Below are 24,492 nucleotides of genomic sequence, written 5' to 3' on the forward strand. Positions count from 1 at the left end.
TAATAAATAATAATAATAAATAATAATAATAAATAATAATAATAAATAATAATAATAAATAATAATAATAAATAATAATAATAAATAATAATAATAAATAATAATAATAAATAATAATAATAAATAATAATAATAAATAATAATAATAAATAATAATAATAAATAATAATAATAAATAATAATAATAAATAATAATAATAAATAATAATAATAAATAATAATAATAAATAATAATAATAAATAATAATAATAAATAATAAATAATAAATAATAATAATAAATAATAATAATAAATAATAATAACAAATAATAATAATAAATAATAATAATAGTAATAATTTTTAACCATTTTTTGGTAGCCGTAATAGTAATGTTAAATAATTTCAACTCACTTTTAAGAGGAACCTTCGCAGGAGCAGTTAGATAAAGTAGTTTACCGATAAAACATACAGCCTCTGGTACATAACGCTTTGATAACTTGATATACTATAAAAAAAGCAACAAAAAAACAAAACAAAAAAACCACCAGTAATTTAAACTTAATACGAAACAAAGGTTAAAAAGAAGATTTATAAAAGCTTACATCATAAAGTATGCTCAAAAGAAAAATTCCATCAAAAATATCTTTTATACAGGTAAAATGACACTAAATAAAAATGTTAAATATATAAAAAATTATATATATGTAAAAAAAAAAAAAAGAGCATTATTACAAGTTTCTGTAAAACAGTTAAAAAAAATATAACTTAAATTTAAAGTTTATGTAAAATTTATAATGTATTAATAACTAATTTGATAATGCAAAATTTAAAGTTGTATAAAAGCTTCCACCTTGTTCATAATCATAACAATTAACACAAGAGAAGGAGTGGCAACTGCATGGTTGAGATCAGATGTTGGATACAGTAAAGAAATTAGCTTTAAAAAAACGAACTAGAAAAAAAAGGTTTATAAATAAAAGAAAATGAATATTAAAATATCTTTTAAATCACACAGATATAACACTTATAAAGATATAACACTTATAAAGATATAACACTTATAAAGATATAACACTGATACTTACAAAGATATAACACTGTCTAAAAAGTTACCTCTTTTAATGTAGGAAACATATTGCTACCTGTAACAACAACAAAAAAAATTATTCATATATTTATATTAAATTACAAGTTAGAATAGCTCCCAATTTATTTATTTTTTAAATAAATAGTATACCCTCTAATTGTGTTTAAAGTTGTAAAAGAACCACCAAATTTTATCAAACTTGAATCACATTTAATGCTGCCACCAAATTAAAGAAAAACACTAAGTTTTTGTTATCCTTATGAAATACATTTTAACAAGTTCAGATGTTTTTTACATACATACTGAGGTACTTATGCAATGCTCAGTGTTATAATCCAGCATTTTTAATTTGGCCGAAAAATCACAGAACATACACATAAAATAGAGCAAATATATGTTTTATAAAGTCTCATAATCTGCTTTGCATAACACCGAAATGAAACTAAAAAAAGACTTGAGTTGCATAAAACATCACTACTTCAGACAGCCTCTTGCATTTGAGACATTGTGAAATGAGCTGCTCTCACTGTATATTATTAGAGATATCAATTTCATCTGATATTAGAAGTCAAACAAAATTATTTATTACAGAACACCCATTCATTAAAATAAGTTGGGAAAGTTCTACAATGTGTGCATTATCTTGTTATCAATTAAAGAAAATCATTGAGAGAAGGGTGCAATTGTGTCTAAAGTAATACAAATGCTGACCAAAACATTTGCACACCTGAGATTTGAATTGCAATACTTTTCTATAAGTTTAATTTTAAGGCGATAAAACTCTTTTTGAATTTTTTTGAAACATGACAAATAGAATACTATTTATTGATGAATCATACTATATTGCCATCAATAGAAAGAAAAGAGCCATTTTAATTAAAAAGAAGCTTGGTAAGCATGAGGTTGCATTACATATAAAGTGATTAATATTTTCTCTTTTTTTTTATACAATAGCCAAATATAAAAACTGAAACCTGACCAAAGCTCTTGTAACAGCTTAATCTCAAAAAGTTTCAAAGAATCATTTAACAGCTTATCAATTAAATATTGTCAAAAAGCTTTTAAATTCCATTATAAGAATTGTGTTCAAATTTTCTATTGATAACAAAAGCAGCCATATTTGAAATCGCTAAAGTTATGAGTAGCATTTTCTTTTTAATTTTTTTTTTTGGTTACTTAAACTTAAAAAATTTACTTGAAGCATTTAAATAAAATTAGATTTTAAAATAACTGAAAATGCTATTTTAATTTTTTTGACTTTTAAAGAAAAAAATGCAATTTAAACCTTAAAAATGTTAAACTTTTAATCAGCATCAAAACTTTCAGTTTTTTATAAGGACAAATGCAAACATTTCAACCAAACCAAACACAGTTCATTGTGAAATTACGTAACAAATAAAGGATACTACAGAAATCAAAAGCAAAGAATAATGGAATTCAAACAGAAAATGGAAAAACATTTAAATGACTTGTTTGATATTGCTCATTTGAATGCCTTATAAATGTTGTCAGATAAAGAGGATAATTTGTGTTTTTCAATGCCATAGAAAAAAGTTGGTGCAGTTGAATAGGTGTTGTTGATAAACAAACACATGCAAACAAAAGAACAAAAAAAACAACCAGAAAACAAAAAAAAAAACAAAAAAAAATCAAAGTTGTTAAGCAACTTGGAGGCATTAAGACTAATATTTAGTAAAGACAAGACACAGAACACAAACAAGCAATTGTAATGTCTTTAAAGAGATAGCATCAATTTTTACTGTCTTTGAAATTAAAATTGTTTTTTTTGGGTAGAAATGCAGAAGCATGTTAGAGGCAAATGATTGCTATATTTTGAAAGATATCAAACAAAGTTTTGCAAAAGATGATTTGCTCACTTAATGCTGGGACAGAAAATGTTGCAAGATATAATTGGTTGAAGCAATACAGAGAGAATTCCTATTCTGGTATTAACAGTAGGAAATTCAACACTCCTTGCTGGTACAAAATTTTGTTCAAGCAAATGTAGCAAAGTTGCAAGTGCTATAATGAAATGTTTGGAAAAAGTACAGTACGAATGCTTGTGTTAATTTTTGTGTGTTTTGATACAACTGGTAGTTGTATAATATATACCAGCTGGTAGTAAGCAAGGTGCATCACAGTGGAATCTGAATGATCTCTTCTTCATCAGTTCATCATAGTAATAAAATCATAGTAATAAAACTGTTTTTTCTGATGATTTTTTAACAAAGGTCAGACATACAGTTATTTCAACATTTCAAAAACATATGAGATTCAATAGATAAATTCTGTTACTCTCTATATGAAAAATTGGTTTGCAGCGCCTAATGCACCAAAAACTCCTAGAAAAGATTTGAACTATCTGCAGAAGCTTCAGAACTACAACAACAGATATATCTGTAGTCACCTCTATGTATCTGTATGTATCTATCACAACTAATTATAACCAACTGATGAGCTGGCACTAGCTTTCTTTGAAGATGGAGTTAGTCCTGATATGAATAAAAAAAAAGGGTGTTTTGAGAGGCCTGCTACTGAAAGGTCTTTAAACAGAATTCAACTCAAAGTTTATTAGAAGACAAGTTTCATCACAACAAAATTGCCAATTATAGTAATATTTCTACATTTAGGTCCAAAAAAAGAAAATGCAAATAAAGACTATGATAATACAAAACAGTACATAAGCAACATGAATGTTATTATTGATGATTCATAGAGCATTTACATTAATCTATTTGTTCAACCCGCATCTCAGAAGATGAACATCATACAATTTGCATTGAGGAACAAACTCCTGCATTCTGAATAGTTGTTGATGTTACTTGTGTGGACCAGGACTAATAGAAAAATGATATTAAAAAAAGAACATCAAAATGCAGTTACATAGTGGTGTAGATATACTACATTTGTAACAAATTTCAATCATCTGATGGCAGTACCAAACATTTTAAAAATAATTTATTGAAGGTATGTATATATTTCTGCCACTGTATATGTGTGTGTGTATGTTTGTATGTGTATGTATATTGTATGTGAAATTACTAAAAATTTTTACAACTTAACAAATCTTTAAAACCTTTTGAATTTATTTTATTAATTCTTTTAAAAATATCTTTTAACTTTGTTTGTATGAGAGCTGTTCCATGCTGGGGCACATCCTGCATCAACTGGTAAATAAACCTGAAATTAATAAATGTAAATAGATGTCAAATCATAAACCTCTGTTAATCATATAACATTAGTATAGTAACTTTTTGATCAAAATAAATAAATATGAAATCCATATGAAGTAAGTGTACTACTTAATAACTATAAACAATGCACTTCAATTCTTTTAATTTCAGTTTTTTAATAATAAAATTAATTTGATAATTTCTTGATTTAAGTCTTTTCTTGATTTAAGTGTTAGAGTTAATTTTCTGTGTGAGATTTGTGAAAAACAGAAAATCACATTTTGCATTTTAAGGTAATTTTAATATAGCAAATCTATATTTATCAACATAATTTAAAAACAAAGTATGAGAAGTTATTCATTTTTTCTGAAGTATGTCAGATAAATAACATTTATTAAAAAGAGTTTAGAACCTCATTATTTAAGAAAACAAAAAAATTCATGTAAACTTGAACAGTATCTTAATACAGCTTCAATAAAAAAGTTTATAAATATATTCTCTTCATAGTTTTTTGGTGAAATAGGATAGAATAAAAAAATGTTTCCTAAGGTTATATTATTGCTTAAAGGTCTTTACTTACATAACAAGACTGTTAAAATAGTGGAGATGTTCCAACAATTGAAAATATTATTTTTTGTAAACTTTTCATTAGAAAATTTAAAATTCAGTAAACTGTAAAAATGTAAAAGACTTACCCTGACAGTTTATTAATCAAGCCCAGATATGGTTTCTTCATATTGCAGAGATAGTCTATGTAATCCAGAAGAATTTCAAAAAGTCTCTAAATCATAAAAAGACTTTCAAAATTTTTAACTTAATAAATTCCACAATAAATAAAAATTTAACACCCAAAGGTTTTAAAAACATATCATTTACATCTATCTTTTGCTTGTTCCCATTCCCCAACTTTATGCGATTGTAAAATTGGTTAAGAACTGTTATGATATCTTCATCTTTATTGCTAAGAAAGGTTACAGAAACCAAAAATTAAATAAAATTATACAAACTCAAAGAATTGCAATAGAAAGTTAAAAAAATTAATTAGATTCCCTACATTACAAATGGAATAGAGACTCCATATATGCATGTAAGCTTACCAATCTTTCAACATATTCAAAAAACTGTTGAGATTCAATGGAACTAAATAAGAATTCATTAGCATTTAAATATAAAAAAATAAACAATGTTAAGAATACAAAATGATACAACAACAGCCATAAGTTTGTAACAAAAACAAAATAAAAATTCACCTTTTTGTGAAGAAATGTCTATAAACAGAGAAAAAGTTAATCTTTTACTAGCAATAACAAACTAAAAATCAAAACTTTAAAATCATAGCAGAACATTTTTTCAACAATAAGATAGGTTCTAGTACTTTTTTGGATACTCTTTTGAATCAATTGCAGCTTGATAGCCGCACAATGTTGAGTTTAAAGGTTAATAGACACATCCAAACATCATCAATCATTATGTATTTGAACACTTTTAAAAATTACTCAACCAAAAAGTTAAGATTTAATTTACACTCTGACATCAATGTTTAGTAGTTGTTATAACAGATTTCACAATTTTTTAAAGTTATTTTTGCATTTAGGGCAACACTGGTTGTTTTAGAAAAAGATTTAAAAAGGTTAATGAGTTTTCTGCCATCTCTTTTAAAATTAATTGAGTATTCCTAATGAAACTTGTTGTAAATGGTTCCAGATGCGCTAAATTTCTTAATAAGTAAACTTATTGTAGGTTTTGACTTTATAGGGGATTAAAACTACTTTAGACTCTTTTTTCATTAACTGCTTTAAATATCAGACTTATCACTGTAGAATTCAATTCCTTTACATGATACTGTTTCTGTGAAACTTTTCTCCCATTAAGAAAAAAAAGTCAAAAAATGTTCAGGAGAAAATGACTCATAGATAAAATCCTACATGTGGTCTGGTGTTGCTATGGAGCAGAAGAACCTTTGGTTTAGCTAATATGGGGAAGATTTGGTGCATGAAATACACAAGAAAAGTTAACAAAAAAAAACTTACCATTGTAAGGAAAACTGATGTTCTCTTCTTCTTTAGTCTGTAAAAAAAACATAAATTATGGAACAAAATACAAAACAAGGAAAAAAAAAAAAAAAAAAAAAAGAATAACTTTAAAACATCATAATGCATATGAAACAGCACATTAACATGTCAGCAGTTCATATGTTTGTATACAAAATATCAAATAGTTCTATTCAAAAAAATTTTTATTCCTTAATTACTTGATTGGGGTCTAAAGGATTCCAAACACTTTAAAACCATTAAAAAACTCCTCTTAATATTGATTATCACTTTCTCTTATAAAAATATTTTTTTTCCTTGCAATAATGCAAGGAAAAAAAAATGTTTTCAGAAATAGATTGTTTGAATCTATTTTGGATGCAGATCGTTGGTGAAAAAATGTTATTAATTTTTTTAGATAGTGAAGAAACTGGATGTGACTTTGACAAAATTGATCAGAAATGATGAAGTAAAAGTGAATGAGAAGACATGATGATGTAGATGTAGAAATTTCAAGATATGTTGCAAAAGATAAAACAGCATGGTTAAAAAATCCAATTAAAACAGAAGAAGAGCCTCTCACAATAATACAAGATTTCAAAGTGGTCTGAAATTTAAGCATACCAAGTTAATTCAGCAAAAGAATCATTTTCATTGTTTTACACTTATGGTATGCTTGCATATTTAAAGCAAGAAGATCAACTCTTTCATTTTAGAGAAATACTAACAGAATTGAATAACTATTTGCCTGAAATTTTTACACACAAAGAGTATTTGGAACCCCAAGAAGGAACATTGGGCATAGCAAAAATAATGTCATACCTTTTGAGGTCATGAAAAAGACAGAAAAATAAGGAGTAAGTGTATGGTTTGTTCAAAATCTGTTTGTAATAATCACTCTTGATTGTACTGTATGCAAAGAATCTTTTAATAATTAAATATATGTATTGTATTTGCTTTGAATAAAATACATTAGAATTGATATGAAGTAATGACTCATTAGTAGTGTCCAATGGACTCCATAAATATTATATATATATACATATATATATATACATACATACATACATACATATATATATATATATATATATATATATATATATATATATATATATATATATATATATATATATATATATATATATATATATATATATATATATATATATATATATATATATATGTAAAACATGCAAACCCTATCTTAAATTTATTTTACACTTCATAAAAAAAGATGTATATTAAGTTATCAACAAGCTTTTATCCAAAACAAAAAACCTTGATTTGTGTTTTGAATACAGCTATGATTTGAAAAATTGAAGTAATCAAATTGTTAAATAACTACTTGCTCATTTTTAAGAACAGTTATTTTCTAATCAATTTTCTCTGAAGAAATTTTCAAATTTTTTCACACCAAATACAGGTGTCTTAGGCTTATCAATTGATTTCAAACCATATTTTTAGTTAAAAATGCAAGTGAATTTTGTCAGGCTACTTAACAAGAGCATGATCTAGAACGGGCGAAAAAGTGACTAAAAGATCATTGTGATTTGGAGTTTTGCACATAAAAAAAAGGAACCTTAACCTGGCTTCTGGTTCAAAAAAGCAGTGTGATCCAGCTTACCAATTCTTTGACCATGATCCAGCAAAAGTTTGGTTATCAACTTATAAATAAAAAAAATGCAAATACAAGTTGAAAAAAATAAAATCACCTTTTTTATAACTTTGGGTTTTATTTTCTTTTCTTTTTCAAATGTACCTTGATCTTCATCTAAAAATTTGTTAATCAATAATGTAAAAGTACCAAACATAAACATAAAGATTAAAACTGAATAAAAATATTTTCATTTGAAAGTTTAATTTTACTAAGCCAATGGTTTGAAAATTGTAAATATAAAAATCGTACTCTGCATTTTAGTTAAAAAAAAAAAAAAGAAGTCCATATTTTAAACTTATTTATATTCAATTAGCATAGGAGCTAATCATGGAGAGGACTCTACTAGGTCACAGCCTTTAACTTCAAGCAAGGTACAAAACTATTATTCTGCCTCAATATATGAGCCACTATCAAACTCAATTTAACTGCATTTGAATACATTTTGAACATTCTGGTTATTGGCATCATCACTTTAAACACACATATCAATTTTCAATTTTGTTTTTTATTCAAGAAGTCTCTATTTAAGGGTTCTTCTAGGCTGATAATTGTCAACCAATTATCTGACATTTGTTGATCAGCATGAGCTGATCAATGGATTGTACTGAATGAATATTTGGAAATAAATGCTTTTCTTGCAGAAAATGAAAGTCTGAAAGCTTGTTGTGAGAGGCTTGTACAATTGAATAAAGATTCATGATAATTTTCTTGAATGGTATATTAGAAAACCTAAGTGCATGCAGCACATATTCGCAATTTTCTGAAAAAGATCTTAACACATTATGTACACAATACAAATCGTATAAAACAATTAATTTATTCTTAGTAAAAAAAAAAAGAACACGTGAAACATCACTTAAAGACCCAAAGTATTCCAAATAAACATAATTAATATCAGTTTGAAACAACCAGAGTGTATAATCATTACTTCTTCATTTGTAATAAAGAAGTAATGATTAAAGAAATCATAAAGACTGTGAAATTGAAAAAGACTGCACTTATACTGATACCTCATGCATGGAGTTCTGTGAAGTATGGAAGTAAGTCATATCTCATTTATAACAGCTTACACAACCAAAGAAGTTGTTGATATGGCATAATCAATTTAAATGAAGCAAAAAAACACATAATTTTCAGAAAAGCTTAACAAAGAAAAGGGAAAGTAACTTGGATTGTAGTAATTTAATATTATCATAAGTAAAAAATTGAACTTGCCGTATATACTCATGTATAAACTGCCTTCATGTATTAACTGCACTCCATAGTTTTGGTTAAAAAAGTTGATTTTTTGAGTGACCCTTAGATTTTCCTTACATCAACCACAGTATAAGTTTAGTCAGAGGTAAAAAAAATTAAAACAATATTTGAACATATTTTATTCATCAGAACTAAATAATAGTTTAAATCCAAAGTTGTCAATATCATCAGCATACAAATCATCAAACTCATATGCATCATCAGTGTCATCATCGTATCCATAGATGAAATCATCCTTAGTTCCAGCTATTGCATTGCTGATGCCACAATTAAGGAATGATTTCTTGACCATCTCAGTTGGTATGTCATCCCATGCATCCTTCACCCATTTTGTAACTAGGGTGATATCAGGTTTTGCCAGGTTTACACCATTTGTTAGCCTTGCATTGCCAGAGCACATCCATTCTTGCCACATTTTTCTTACTTTGTCTTTGAAAGGTTTGTTGAGACATTTGTCAAAAGGCTGGAGCATAGATATTAATCCTCCACGAATGACTCCTAGAGTTGTACCATTTCATATGGCCTCATTCTATACTTTTTCAGTCATGTGCACGGAACATATCCCAAACAGTTAGAGATTGTTTTATTTTACAGGATGTACCAGACTTCTTGGATCCACTTTTTGGTTCTAGCCTCATCCATTTATCCTTTTTAATGTGCTTTAACTATGATTCCAGGAGGAAACTGTGCTATCTTAGGGAGAGTTTTCCTCTTGAAAATGATTTTGTTCCATCAGCACAACATGACAATACAACAGTAAAATTACTCTTCTCATTTCCAGATGTCTTTACAAACACAGTTCTTTTAACAACCTTTGCCACAGTTCTGTTGGAAGGTCTTTTTAATGCAACTTTATTTCACACGGTTTTTGTTGGCAAAATGACGTCTATTGACAAGTAAAACTCATTAAGTGACACTGCAGCTAATTTGAGATAATCAAGTTTTAGTTAGTTTACTTTATTAAAATTCCATTTATCGAGATATCAATGTGATATCTCTAGATAAAATACTACTATTTCAGATTGCATTTAAAATTTTAAATTAAAATCAAAAAAAGTTTAGATCAACTTGTTGTAAATTTTATTGTTATTAAAACACAACCTTTAAATATAATTGATAAACCATCATTTGTGAATTTGGTTAAATTAGGCCTTCCTTAAGACCTTAAGATTATTTGTAGTAAAACTTTAAAACTACGTATTAATAATCTGTATTTATCAATTATTGAAGATATTACTTCACCACTTTGAGATGTTATGTTTGCAACTATAGCTAATTGTTGAAGTAAAGGTAAAAGAGGTTATATTGGGGTGACTTGCCATCGGATAGATCAAAAGACTCTTCAGCGCCATTCAGTATCTTTAGCATGTAGTCACATAAAAGGAAGACAAACATATACTGTTTTGGCTAATGTTTTGTATAAGATTCATACAACCTATAAAATACAAAACAAGATAGTTGCTACAAAAACAGACAGTAATTCGAATTTTGTAAAAGCTTTTAAATCATATCCAATTTCAAAAAATTCAGAGAATGAGGAAGATAGCAATGATGAAGATAATGACAATGACAATTAATGCAATGAGAATATAAATTTGTATGAAATTTTGGACAAAAGTAGTCATGAACAAGAAGAGAATGACTTATTTGTTCAGTTACCACAACACTTTAGAGGTGCTAGTCATACAACTTGATAGCAAAAAATGATGTTGAGAAAATGGTACAGACTTCAGAAACTAATGTTAAGAAAATTTATAGGAAAGCAATGGGCAAGTGTTTATCATTATGGAGTAAACAAAATACATCAAACAGAGCTGCTGAAAAAATTCACAATACATTAGGGGTTTATTTAAAAATGCCAAACAAAACAAGATGGAGCTGTATCTACGATAGCTTAATACAAATTAAAAATACTTTTTTAGAATCTAATGGACATAACAAAATGAACAATATAATGGATTTCTGCAAAATACAAAGATTCACAAATCAAGAAATTCAACTAATTCATGAATACTGTGAAGTAATGACTCCTCTTGCCCAATCTTAAGACTTTTTAAATAGAGAAGAATCAATGTTCATGGGATATTTGTTACCGACACTATATGCATGGATAAAAAAATAATTATTTTGCAACAGAAAAATATGAATTTTTGTGGTCCACTTGTCAACACAGTAAGAACTTCAATTAAAACTTGAGTTTGTACTATTTTTGAAAAAAAAAGAACTAATATCTTGTTTAATATAACACTTTAAATTATTATGGCTTGATGGTGTCAAACATTTCATAGCAGAAACCTGGTTAAAGTCTTTGTTTTAAAATTAATTACAACTTAATTACAAGTTCTTAATTACAAGTTAATTACAACTTAATTACAAGTTCTGGTATTGAGGAGTTGAAGTTATATTTAAAATCACATCCAAAAGAGTTTACTGCGTAATTTTTATACCCAGCAGTAAGTTTTTTTTTAGAACTTAACACACCTCTACCATTGAGTGCTCCGGTTGAATGGCTATTTTTAACAGGGTCTAATGTGATGACTGAAAAAAGACAGTATTACTCTCTATTTGAAAAATTTGTTTTATTGTAACAAAATAAAGTTGGTGTCTAAAATTTTCTTTGTCTTCATACTTTTCACTTGTTTTCTAAATCTTTATTTTCCAGTAACATTTTTATAATGCTCATACTTCTGAGCTCAAATAATATATCAATTATGTATATAAAGTACATGCAGAGGCAGACTACGCCGGCAGGACATCAGAAATAACTTTTTAAAAGCAAAAAAACTTTAAAAAAGTGCCTGCTTAGTGAGACAATAGATCTACTCTTATTTTGTCATAAATGTGCTATAAGTATTACCATTTGCTATGTAAAAAATAAGTTTAAAAAAAGGAGTGAAGTAGGAACGAGTTCTCTCTGGTCTAATAGATGCTCTTGTGACAATTCGTTCTTGAAGTCTACAATCTGTGATGAAGTAATTCAAGTCTTTTTCAAGATCAGTAAACTGTGTTTAAAGTGATGATGGCGTTTATACATGAGTATATTTGGCAACTAAAAAACTATGATTTGTTAATTTTTATGTAATAAATTTTCCCTATTTTGAAATATACTACCGATGTCAAAAAATTAACAACAAATACAGTTTCAGCACCAAAAATACATAGAGTTTTAGTGAATTGGTTTAAAAAGTTTATTAGAAACATTTTGTTTGTTTGTAATTCTAGATTTTGTCAGGTATATTAGGCAGCAAATAGAGTTGCTTTACTTACTGGAAATACAAGAACAAAAAACAATATTTTACAAATAATCCTTATAAAGATAAAAAGATTTTCTGGTTCTTTGATAATAAATTAATGTTAAAAGAAGACAATTAAAAATATCAACTAAAGAATATCCTAATCAACACTGAAAGAGAATGCTAAACTAAACCTGAAAATATATCTTCATTATCATCTTCAGTATCACTGTCTTCCGTATCACCATTTTCAGCCTCACTTTCATTTTCTTCTTCATCTGCAGTATCATTACATTCATTTTGTTCTTTGTTGAGCTCTATAAAATTGTCAAGATTTAATTAAAACAAAAGTAAAAAAAAAAAATCCAACAAAATGTTTATCATAAAATGCTTTTCTACTATACTATTAAATTATAAGTAAATATAACTACCTCCCATATCGCTCAAGGATTCTAAAAAGATTTAGATTTACATAAAATATATAAAGATGTTGATTTATGTAAAACAAAATATCATTATAAATTTTCCACAATTTTATCAATTGTAACAATTATTTGAAAAATCAAATTTTAAAATACCTATTCCTTCAGGGAATACCATTTTTCCATCTTTATAACGAACCTCGTATCGATTATCAACTTTCTTGTAGCTGAGAAAAAAGAAAACAATTGACATAAAACTAGAAAGACACATTCAGAACTTAGTTTTTTTTTTATTAAAAAAACTTTTTTTATAAAATCTACATAATTACATTAATTATATAAAATAACATATCACACCCCTAATGCAAGATTATCCTAACTCAGAATTTGTCATTTTTTCTATATATTCATGAATTGGCTAAAGTTTTTAATCTCAACAAACTACTAAACTAATAATTTTGATGGGAACAATTAAACCATTAATTTTCCCTATTATTTGTAATAAAATAAAATTTATAACAAAATAATATTTTTGTAGAATTTTTTGTAGAATACATAATGTAGAGTAAATTATTACTTTTTTTCGATTGCCATAACATCAGAGATGAATTGAATGTCAATGAGAGGAAAATCTACTCTGAACCTGAACTCTGAACCAAAACAATTAAAAAGTACTTTTTTTAAAATTAAGTTATGTTTACACTATGAGTTTTGTTATTTACATGCTCTTTAAAAAGAGGCAGAAAAAGATATTTCCTCATTTTTTTATATTATATTATGTATGACTTTTCATAAGGAGCTAAGTCCTGCATCAAATATTTAGCAAAATAGAACAACAAAATAAACAACATTTATCAACAAATTCCAAAATTTATTCTGTAAAATCAACTAATTGATCAATATATTCCAAAATTTATTCTGTAAAATCAACTAATTGATCAATATATTCCTAAATTTATTCTGTTAAATCAATTAATTGATCAATATATTCCTAAATTTATTCTGTTAAATCAATTGATCAATATATTCCTAAATTTATTCTGTTAAATCAATTAATTGATCAATATATTCCTTAATTTATTCAGTAAAATCAATTAGTTGATCAATATATTCCTAAATTTATTCTGTTAAATCAATTAATTGATCAATATATTCCTAAATTTATTCTGTTAAATCAATTAATTGAAAATACTCTTTCAAAAATTTAAGTTATAATCAATTAATGAATATAATCCAGCAAATTTTCCAATTAATTTAAAAAAATCAATTAATTTTAAAAAAATCAATTAATTGTGTATTATTTAATTGTATTTAATTAATGTATTCATTCTGCTTGTGAAACTCTTTAAGAAATGTTTATTACTTAACAAAAAAAGGTTTTACTGCCCCCTCTGTCTGAATGACATTTTCTGATAGAAAAAAGGACAATTTAAGATATGGGTGATTTTTGCTGTATTTACATTATTCTTTTTTATTAGTTAAAGTTTCTTTAAATGTTAAGCAAAAATACTTTAAAATACTTTTAGAATACTAATTTTTTAAAATTATTTTATTTCCTTAAACAGTTTTAAAATAAAAGCCAACTGGATGTTTATGGTGCAACTGGATGTTGCTAAATAAATATGCATTGTTGTGTAAATATTGTTGTTTTTGAAAAACTTGCACAGATATGTGATGAATTAACAAAATATATTTACTTATTTTCTTCTCCATAATAATGAACAAACACATAAAAAGTTTTAAAAAAATTAAATTAAAAAAAAAAAAATTAGTGAAAGCAACACTTTTTCTTACTTTTCCTCTGAGAATATTTTTATTTGAACTAAGCTAAGAATATTTGAGTGCAAGTTAAGGAATGTAATTTTCTTCAATCTGGTCTGCAATGTCTACAGATTTTAAATTGATGTTTGAAACCTTAAATAGCCCATAGTTTTATTGACAATAGTAAACCAGTAATGTTGTAGAATATAAAATTCCTTTGAATGAGGTAACAGTATAACCACTAGCATTCAATTTTACTTTTCACTTAGTGCAAAGGTAATTGGAAAATACAGAAAATATCTAGAGCAGTGATTCCTAATGTGAGGCGTGGAAAATCTTCAGGGGGCAAATATTAAATTTCAAACAAAAACTGATATTGCAAATAAAAGCCATTGTTAACCATTTTTTAATTTGCACTCTTTAATTTTTTTTTATTTTCTAAATAATTGAATTTTGTTTCCAAAAATTTTAATTGTCATTGAAAATACCTTGGTTAAAATCACATTTGAGAAAAATTCCACTTTGAATAAATATTTAGAATACTACTTTACAGATGACTCTGATCTTAATTATAATTGGATAAAAATAAGAATCAAAATTTGATTTGACTTTGAATAAAATATCAAATTCAAATTCAAAGTTTTTTGTTTGTTTGTTCAAGTTATGAAATTATTTTATTTATTTTGAACCTCTTAAGAATTTATTAGTATATGAACATACAAATGGCCAATTCCATAGTTCAGTAATGCATCATGCAGTAAGATTTATTTTAATAAAAATTTTTCTATAACTCAAAAATAATTTTTTATTCTCTAAATCAATCTTGAATTAAAATTTTATAAATTTAAAACAATATGAAAACTTTGTTGTTTGTGGCTTTTTTTATGAATGCCTTATTGCCTAAGGCATTCATAAAAAAAGCCACAAACAACAAAGTTTTCATATTGTTTTATTAAAAAACTATCAGTTCAGTAATGTAACATTCAGTGACGAAACAAAAAGATGGAATTAAAATCATTTTAAAAAGTTTTGTTATTTTGTAATAAATCTTATTTATACTCAGGTGAAAATAGAATTGGAACAACGTTATCATTCTGTACATAAAAATAATGTGATTTTGATTATGCTTTGATTTTTTTGAATAACTTAAAATTGAACTGAATCCAAGTTCACTTTTTTGTTATCTTGCGTCGTTTTCTGACATGAATTACAGATATTTGCAAATATTGTAATGCTAATGCAAAATCTGCTGCTGACCTGATGTCACATTGACTAGACTTAACTCTCACTTAGCAGTAGCTACTATTCACTTAGCAGTAGCTACTATTCCGTCAACCACTCCTTTCCTGTGCATTGGTGCAAAGAAATGCTAGAAGAATTTTTTATGAAAATGTTTTTCAAACACAAAAAAAGTTTTTTGAACTGAGAAGTGGCATAATTGCTGAACATGTGTACTTCTTTGACTTGATCAGGAATAAAGTGAAGGATTTTGTCAATTTACAGTATAACGGAAGACTTTGTAAGATCAGTTCAATCAGAAGCTATTGCAAATGCTTTTAACTCAATGTTCCAGACTGCAAGGGTCATGATAGAAACTTGATTTTGACCAAAATGAGCCGCTTGCAGTTCATTTTGATAGAAACACCTAGCATTTTCAGCCCAGTCAACTTGGATTACTGCAATTTCAGAATTAATACTCATCAAAGTGTCATTGCAAGTGTTTATCAAACTGTTTCATACCTTTGCATGCAAGGCATTTGTCATAGGCGCAATTTTATGTGTACAGTTCACAAAAAAAGTTATTTATCATTTCAGATCCAATTTTGATTGAAGATGCTTGAATTGATTTTGTTAATTCATCTAAGGCAAATCACATAATTTCATGCAAACTACAAACACAAACATTATGTAGAAATTTTGTAACTGATTTCACATGGACAAAGTTCACAAAATTTTTATGTCAAATTTTTATGTGCTGATGCTTTTCCTTGAATAAGTTAAAAGCTTCTTTTAGCGTATAATATAAATGACATATCTGAATACTGTTTGCTTATCTGTCAGATAATTATGACAGATAAGCAAACAGTATTCAGATAATTCGAGTGACATCTTTTTTTTTTGGTGATATATGGGAAACTTCATCTTCATTATAAAAGTTTACAACTGCTAAAACATCGCTTTCAGAAAGACCATACAGCTTTGAACATGGTAGACCCGAATTATTTTTATAAGCAGAGCTATTTGAAAGAATAGAAAGAATTTCTGATTGTTTCTTCTTTAAATTTGGAAGTACTTTTAAAATTTTTTTCAATGCTTTTCCTCTTTGTTGATTGTTTTTAAAAGATGAGCTTGGTCTTTGAGATTGGTTTAAAAGTTTTCTTTTTTGAGTGCAATTTTTTAAAACTCTTAATTTTGCTTTAACAGCATCAGCTGCTTTTTTATTAAGATCAGCTTTTAATTTTTCTCGATATATCTTAGATCTTACTCTGGACATTTTTTTTTATCAGCGTTCTGAGAAACATAATTAGCTTGGTATTCTGCATAACATTTTTTTTTTACTTCTAATTTTGATTCCATTACTTAAAAATTTATAACTTTATAAGAAAATATTAACATAAATCCAATAGTTTACTAATAGTTTACTAATAGTTTACTAATATTCACAATAGTTTACTAATAGTTTACTAATATTCACAAAACTAAAATGCAAAATTTATTTGAATAAAACCTACAACGAAATCTGAACATTTGGATGATATTTTGATTTCCTTATCACGCTATTTTATAAAACGCTATTTATCCCATTGATGGGTTCAGTAACGCAACAGCTTTTAAACTGTAACTAAAAGTTAATTTAATGCTTTTTAACCAATACTTTTTGAATAGTGATGAAAAGTTTAAATTAAAATATATAATTTCTAAAAAAACTTTGCCTTAAAGCCTAATTTCATTGTGATAATTAAACTTTTTTAGCTTTTAGTTCAGTGACACAACCTAATTTTTGCAGATGTGTATGTGACAAAAAAACACTTGAATTATTTTTAAAGAGTGAAACTTTTTTTTCTCAAGACATATATAATCTCAAAGATTCTTTCTAAACAAAAATATGGATATGTTTTGTTTAAAATATTGCAATAACTTGCCCTCAAATTTTACTCACTTTTTCAAATAATAAAAAGAAAAAACAGTTACTAACATTCATCAAATTTATCTACTTGGTTCAAATATTTTCTACTCAAAATTTATTTTAACAATAATTTTAAGGTGTTTAAACTACAATTAAAGAAAAAAAGTTTATTGAAAAAAGAAATTTTTAAACACAAAATTTATCTCTTCCATTGTGGAAATAGCCATGTGCATATGTAGTTGTTTTTATTTTATAACAATTTGTCATGTCCTGCTTTTATTTTCACATTTTTTAACAGCCAAAATATGAAAACTTACCTGTTTTTGCAATTTTTAAATTTATATATGGATAATTAGTAAGCTAGGTTGACATGAAAAACTTTGTGTGTGGAAATTTTAAAAGTGCATAGTAAATCATTATTTTTCTTTCAGCAGTGAAGGTTTTCTATAAATTAAAAGTAATTTGTGTATGTGAAAAAAAAAAAAAGAATCAAAGTTAAATACAATTATAAGGAAAATAGAAAATGGGTGGTAACTTTTTAATATATATTATTTAGTGTTCTGCTGTCACTAAATTTTGCAGGAAAAAAAGGTTAATAGAGCTTTTTATATTTCAGTTGTTAAATAAGCCCATCTTATACAAATGAGTAGTGCAGCAAAAAAAATTTTGTCATTATTCTGATGAGTATTTGAAATTTGGTTTCATATCTGCTCCACAAGATGTACATTTACCATTCTGTTTATTGTGCAAACAGAGTTTAAGTAGCAAATCTATGAAAAAAGACCATCTCAAAGCACATTTAAATGTAAAACATGGAACTTATGTAAGTTATACTTTAGACCAATTTAAAACTTTAAAGGAGAAATTTGATAAAAGATCAACAATAAATTCAATATTTTCTGCAAACTGCTATTCAAACTTGTATCTTAAAGCTAGTTATGAAATTTCTCTATCAATATCAAAATTAGGAAAAAATCCTTCTATTGCGGAGGATTTAATTAAACAGCAACTCTTGAAACAGTTTTGTGAGAATAAAAATGCCAACTTTGTAAAACTATTGCTGCACACCAAAGTGAGATGGTTGTCACAGGGGAATTGTTTGAGAAGATTCATGGAACTCTTTGATATTCTAAAAGAGTTTTTGAATGACAAACCTGAAATGGAACATTTAAAAACAGCATATACTAACACTGGTTACTGGCCATTCTACAGGTCAATTTTTTTGAAAATGATTGCATATAAAACAGATTGCCCTGATCCAAAAACAATGGTTGGAAAAACTTCCTGCTATAGCTGTATAACAGATTGAGGAGAAGGATTATAATCTGATATACATGACAATACACTACCAGGAACATCAAAATGTTCATTAACTACAGAAATGATCTATTGTTTCTCAAAGCTGAAGGGTGTAAGCAAACCAAAAAGAAAAGAAAAAGAAGAAAGTTTAGAATATTCACAGACACTCCTGAAAAAAAAAAAAAAAGACTTGAAGAGGAAAAATTGAGAAGACTCTAGAAACAAAAACCAACTGTGCAAACTCAATAAAAAAAAAACAAACAGTTAGCTCAATTTTTCAAAAATTTAACATTGATTATTCAATTTACAATGTAAAATACTTGTATTTTTTTGTTTTTTTTTTGTTTTTGTTTTTGTTTACATTTTCTTGATATATTTATAAAACATTTTGTTGGTTTTAAAATGTGTTTTTATTTTTCATTAAAATGTAAACACATTCTTTGTGAATGCTCCCCATGTAAGGGAGCATTGGTACAAAAACTATGTTTAGAAAATTCAAAAGTATTTACTTAACCATTAATATTTCTGAACATAAATTATATTAAAATATTGCTAACACATTTAAAAAATAGCGAAAAATATTTACTTCCAACTTTTTCTGAAATCCTTTTTGTTTTAAACCCAACCCTACAAGGCATCACCCAAAAAGGATCAACCAAAATACTTTACTTAAATGTTAGCTTAGCTCAATGATCTTTCAGTTCTTAAATGTAATAATTGCAATAAAGTTTTTTTTTTTTTGTAAAAATCAATTTTATTTTTTATAATTTTATGAATCTGAAAAAATATCTGAACTTCTAAATTTTAAATTTCAGCTATGGACTTTAAAATATGAACTTTAATTTTTTTTTTCTAAATGTGGCAATTACTAATCGCCCACTCTCTTTCAGCAATATCTGGATCTAGTATATATTTATAATATAAGAAAAATGTAATACTATTGTTTTGAATTATAAGAATTATACAAGTATGAAGTGTGAAGGTAACTTCAACTCATAGTTCAAAGTATTTGTATTGATTTATTAACTAATGCCAGCTTTTAATTAATCTGTTAATCAATTGAATTTAGGTGATGAAGCTCTGTTCCCATTATATCACTTTTAACCAAAAATTTTCTGAGCCTATTTGATATCATTAGAATTTTTATGCTGAATTTTTGGTTAACTGAATTTAGCCAAAACACTTGCCTGGAAAAGTCTAGAAATGGAACTTTGATTATCAATTTTACTCTTAACACATTTTGATACAAATAAAACACAATTATTCTTTTCTGGAATAAAACAGGTTTTTTGTTATAAGCAGAGCCAAAGCAATGAAATTCAAAATGCTAATGCTTAGTTTTGTTGCAATTTACATTACATTTTTGATGCAATACTCATAAATAACAATCATATTTTACAAAAATTTTTCACTTTGAAAAATTTGATAACTTTTTTATCATTGAGACCCTCTCCCTATTTTAGAGCATCGTACATTGATTTATTAAATTTTTCAGAAATACAACAACATACTTTTCAAAAATGGCATCTGCAGACTGATATGTAACATTCTCATCTATAGAACTATCATTCATTCTCATTTGAAGTTGTTTCTATAAGAAAATTAGAGAATCTACAGAAAAAAGCAAACTCTTAGTTTGTAAACAAAAGTGCATTGTCATAAATAAAAATCTATTACCTCAAACTCTTCCAAACTAATTTTATCTTCTTGAACTTTTTCTTCATCTGACTTTAACCTGTTAGTAGCCTAATTAAATAAATCAACATCAAAAGCATAGAAAACATGTAACATATTAAAACTATTTGTAACATAATTATACTTATGAATGATCTTGTTTAAATATTTTAAGCACTCATTCTTTTTAAATCAACTTTAACATAGCATCATTAAATTATTTTTGATGTGACCATGACATAAAGTTGTTGCAGCCGTAATAAAAAACCCATTAGTTGATAAAATTAAACTTTATAGTTATATTTTTTGTATTTCAATTTTTTTGTAATTACACAGGCCTGCAATGGTTTTCCTCTTTAAAATCTGAGTAACGTTTTTTATAGTTTCTGATGTGCTGATTACGAAAAAAATAATAAAAAAAATCCATCACGTCAGGATTTTTTGATATGGAATATTTAAGATTTTGCTTTAAAATGTTTGAGCACCTACCTTTTGAAATGTCTAAAACGTAATTAATTTACTTCAGCTCAATTTTTATTTCATATAATTAGTGTAAGGGAACATAGAAATTAACGCCAATTAGTAATTTGTTAATGACTACATAATAAGTATTAGTAATTCGCATTAAACATGTCAAAAACGGGTCATTTTGGCTTAATTTAGTAATGAGCTCATTATTACATAATGATTCGGTAATATTAACTAATTGTTGTGAATATTATTAGAAAAGGGTGTAATTAAGATAAACCAAAGGATTTTTGTATAAGTACCCGCACTGATTTAGAAATTTAACAGTTGAAGTGCGCATCTTGCAACATAAACTTTAAAATGGCATCGCGAAGTTGTTTAAACTCTCCTAATTGTTTCTGCTATATTTGCGGGAAATTTATGGTGATAAAACAACGAAACAGTATTACAGACTTTGTAAAAAATATTTATAAAAGTTATTTTGGACTCGTTTTAAGTAACCAAGACAAAACTTGGGCACCTCATAAAATTTGTACGACTTGTTTATTAGAACTTCGCAAGTGGTCAAAAGGACAGAAAAATAGCTTCAAAATCGTTTCGCCTGTGCTATGGAGAGAGCCTAAAGACCATGTTAAAGATTGCTACTTTTGTTGTTCTGACATAACTGGATACAATTCAAAAAATAAAAGGGACATAAACTATCCAAACGTGTCATCAGTTACGCCTGCAATATTTGGCGATTCAAAAATGGTGCAGCCCCCGGTTCCAGCTCTACAAATTGAAAATTCTGGCTGTGATATAGAGGAAGAGGATGTACACCAATCTGATCCTGAATTTCATGGATATTCTGACGCTTGTCAGCTCTTTTCACAGTCACATTTAAACGACTTGACAAGAGATTTGAATCTTCCCAAAGATGCAGCGGAACTCCTCGGATCACGATTAAAAGAAAGAAATATGCTGGCACCTGGTACTTCATTTTCATGGTACCGTCACAGAGAAAAAGATTTTCTTCCATTCTTCGCTGAAGATGAAGATTTAGTGTTCTGTAAAGATATTCCAGGCTTGACGAAAATGTACGACATTGAATACAATCCTAACGAGTGGAGATTGTTTATTGACTCCTCAAAAAGAAGTTTGAAAGCAGTTCTTCTGCATAATGGGAATACATATGCCTCGTTACCTGTTGCACATTCTGTCCATTTAAAGGAATGTTATGAAAATTTGGAAAAGCTTTTGACTGATATAGCTTATGAGCAACACGGTTGGATGTTGTGTGGAGATTTGAAAATCATAAGCATGCTACTAGGCCAACAAGGTGGTTATACAAAATACCCGTGCTTTCTTTGCGAGTGGGATAGCCAGGATAAACAACATCATTGAACCAAAAAGGAATGGACTCCAAGAACTGAACTAACCCCAGGATTCAAAAATGTACTTAAACAGAGTTTGGTTCCCAGAGAAAAAGTTTTACTGCCACCATTGCACATCAAATTGGGTATAATGAAGCAATTTGTGAAGGCTTTAAATGAAGAGGGGGAAGGCTTCAAATATCTGCATTCAGTTTTTCCATCTTTATCAGAAGCTAAGATAAAAGAAGGAATTTTCGTCGGCCCTGATATTAGGAAATTAATGTCGGATGAAAAGTTTGATGAAAAACTTAATGATATCGAGTTGCAAGCATGGCAGTCATTTAAGGAAGTGGTGACAAAATTTTTGGGGAACAATAAAAGCTCCGACTATAAAGAAATAGTGGCCAAAATGATTTCCAATTTGGGTGTAATGGGTTGTAATATGAGCATTAAACTTCATTTCTTAAATTCTCATATTGATTACTTCCCAGAAAATCTAGGAGCCGTTAGCGAAGAACAAGGCGAAAGATTTTACCAAGATTTGAAAGAGCTTGAAGTCCGGTATCAAGGAAGATGGAATACCAACATGATGGCGGACTATTGTTGGTTATTGAAGCGCAACGATCCAAACCGGAAATATAAGCAAAAATCACACAACCGAAACTTCCAGGAGAAAAGGACCAGGTTCCACAAATGAAATTTAAATGTTATTTAGACTAGTGTTAAGTTGTTATTATATTTTAGTAGTTTTTTAAGTTAAAAATAATGTTCTGTTTTAAATATATATTTTTTTATGTGAAATCTTCTGTTTTTTTGCTATTTTCCATCTGTGCCTTTTTTGAAAAATCTGGAGGTGATAGAGAAAAACTAAGTACATATTCATAATCAGCGCACCAAAATACCCTAGAATCAGCTATCAAATTCCAGAGAGGAAGTTATGACTCTCATTTTGCAGGCCTGTGTTATTTATTTTAACCCACAAATATTATATTGCCAAAGTAAAAGAGATATGAACTTTGTAAAGAAATAGTAAATGAATTATCTTCAGATCAGAAATATGCCTACAAACAATACCAATTTCAGGAACTCTTGCTAAAAGTTTGGCAAACCAAAAACCAGGCACTATAGTCTATTCAAGGTGGCTCAACAAAGGTTCTTTCTTAATTTTTATTGTGAGTATGCAAACATGGATTAGAGGGAGATGAGCTAAAAAACTTAGAATTAATTGTTAAGTGTTTTGTGTCAGTTTACATCCCTATGTGGTTGCAAATCAAATTGAAGCATAGTTGTATAGAGAGGACACAACATATCTTGAACCAACTTACACTTATAAAACTTCAAGATGAAAATGTACAGAAAATTATTGAAAAATATATGAGATCTTCAGCATGGTATTCTCATTCTAAAATCTTATTACAAAGTTAACTTTGCAGTCAAAACAAGCTTGAAAGGAAATTTGCTGTTAATAAAATTTTTGAAACTAAAAAACATCAGAAAATGGGAAGCCTTGCTCTCCCAGACCATTCAAGATTCCTAACTTAAACTTGCATGCAACCACATTGACTGACCTTATAACATGGAAAAAAGCCTGTAACCTGTCAAATGAACAATAGTGATGTAGAAAAATTCCTGATTGTCCTATGGAATTTCTATATTTCTCTGTTTACACACAGAGAGGGCAGTTAAGGAGTAAAATTAATTTTCCTTATGCTTAACAATATATCATAATTGATAAAAATTTAAGAAATATTTACTGTCATGAAAGCAGTTTTTAAATGATTAGGTAAATGCTGCTTCTGAAACAGTCTTTGGTTTTGAGAGAAAAGATGGTTTTATCTGAGCAAGATCAGAAAATAGAGCAATAATGCCTCTTTTTAATAGCAAGAAGGACATCTCTTCATTATAGCATTCATTTTAGTCATTTTTAGTGCCTATAACAGATTTTATTATGGAGATATTTAGATATTA

General features: G+C 27.2%; 1 protein-coding gene and 1 pseudogene across 6 annotated transcripts in view; one reads left to right on the forward strand and one right to left on the reverse strand.

Annotated features, from left to right (window-relative positions):
- Positions 1–24,492, reverse strand: part of LOC145188755 (nucleolar protein 14-like) — a 37,107-nt gene that overhangs the window by 3,497 nt on the left and 9,118 nt on the right. For 2 of the 5 annotated variants that reach the window (XM_090088294.1, XM_090088292.1), the window contains exons 9-24: positions 20,708–20,776; positions 20,542–20,621; positions 13,000–13,070; positions 12,853–12,873; positions 12,616–12,738; positions 7,987–8,045; positions 6,272–6,308; positions 5,492–5,509; positions 5,339–5,381; positions 5,118–5,202; positions 4,937–5,022; positions 4,145–4,248; positions 1,095–1,123; positions 832–933; positions 584–646; positions 393–486 (exon numbers count right to left, since the gene is read on the reverse strand). In XM_090088294.1, coding sequence (XP_089944420.1) covers positions 393–486; positions 584–646; positions 832–933; positions 1,095–1,123; positions 4,145–4,248; positions 4,937–5,022; positions 5,118–5,202; positions 5,339–5,381; positions 5,492–5,509; positions 6,272–6,308; positions 7,987–8,045; positions 12,616–12,738; positions 12,853–12,873; positions 13,000–13,070; positions 20,542–20,621; positions 20,708–20,776 — 1,084 coding nt within the window. Of the gene's footprint in view, positions 1–392; positions 487–583; positions 647–831; positions 934–1,094; positions 1,124–3,793; positions 3,906–4,144; positions 4,249–4,936; positions 5,023–5,117; positions 5,203–5,338; positions 5,382–5,491; positions 5,510–6,271; positions 6,309–7,986; positions 8,046–12,615; positions 12,739–12,852; positions 12,874–12,999; positions 13,071–20,541; positions 20,622–20,707; positions 20,777–24,492 lie in introns of those variants that run through there. The other 3 variants (XR_016452772.1, XM_090088293.1, XR_016452771.1) reach the window with 3 other exon arrangements.
- LOC149888728 (uncharacterized) lies at positions 8,955–11,505 on the forward strand (annotated as a pseudogene). Its single transcript, XR_016452773.1, has one exon. The product of XR_016452773.1 is annotated as an uncharacterized LOC149888728 (transcript).

The sequence above is a fragment of the Hydra viridissima genome, unplaced genomic scaffold (genome assembly GCF_058129835.1).
Source record: "Hydra viridissima isolate aposymbiotic clone 2 unplaced genomic scaffold, HvirCarnegie_v1 scaffold_5, whole genome shotgun sequence".
NCBI classification, from domain to species: domain Eukaryota; kingdom Metazoa; phylum Cnidaria; class Hydrozoa; order Anthoathecata; family Hydridae; genus Hydra; species Hydra viridissima.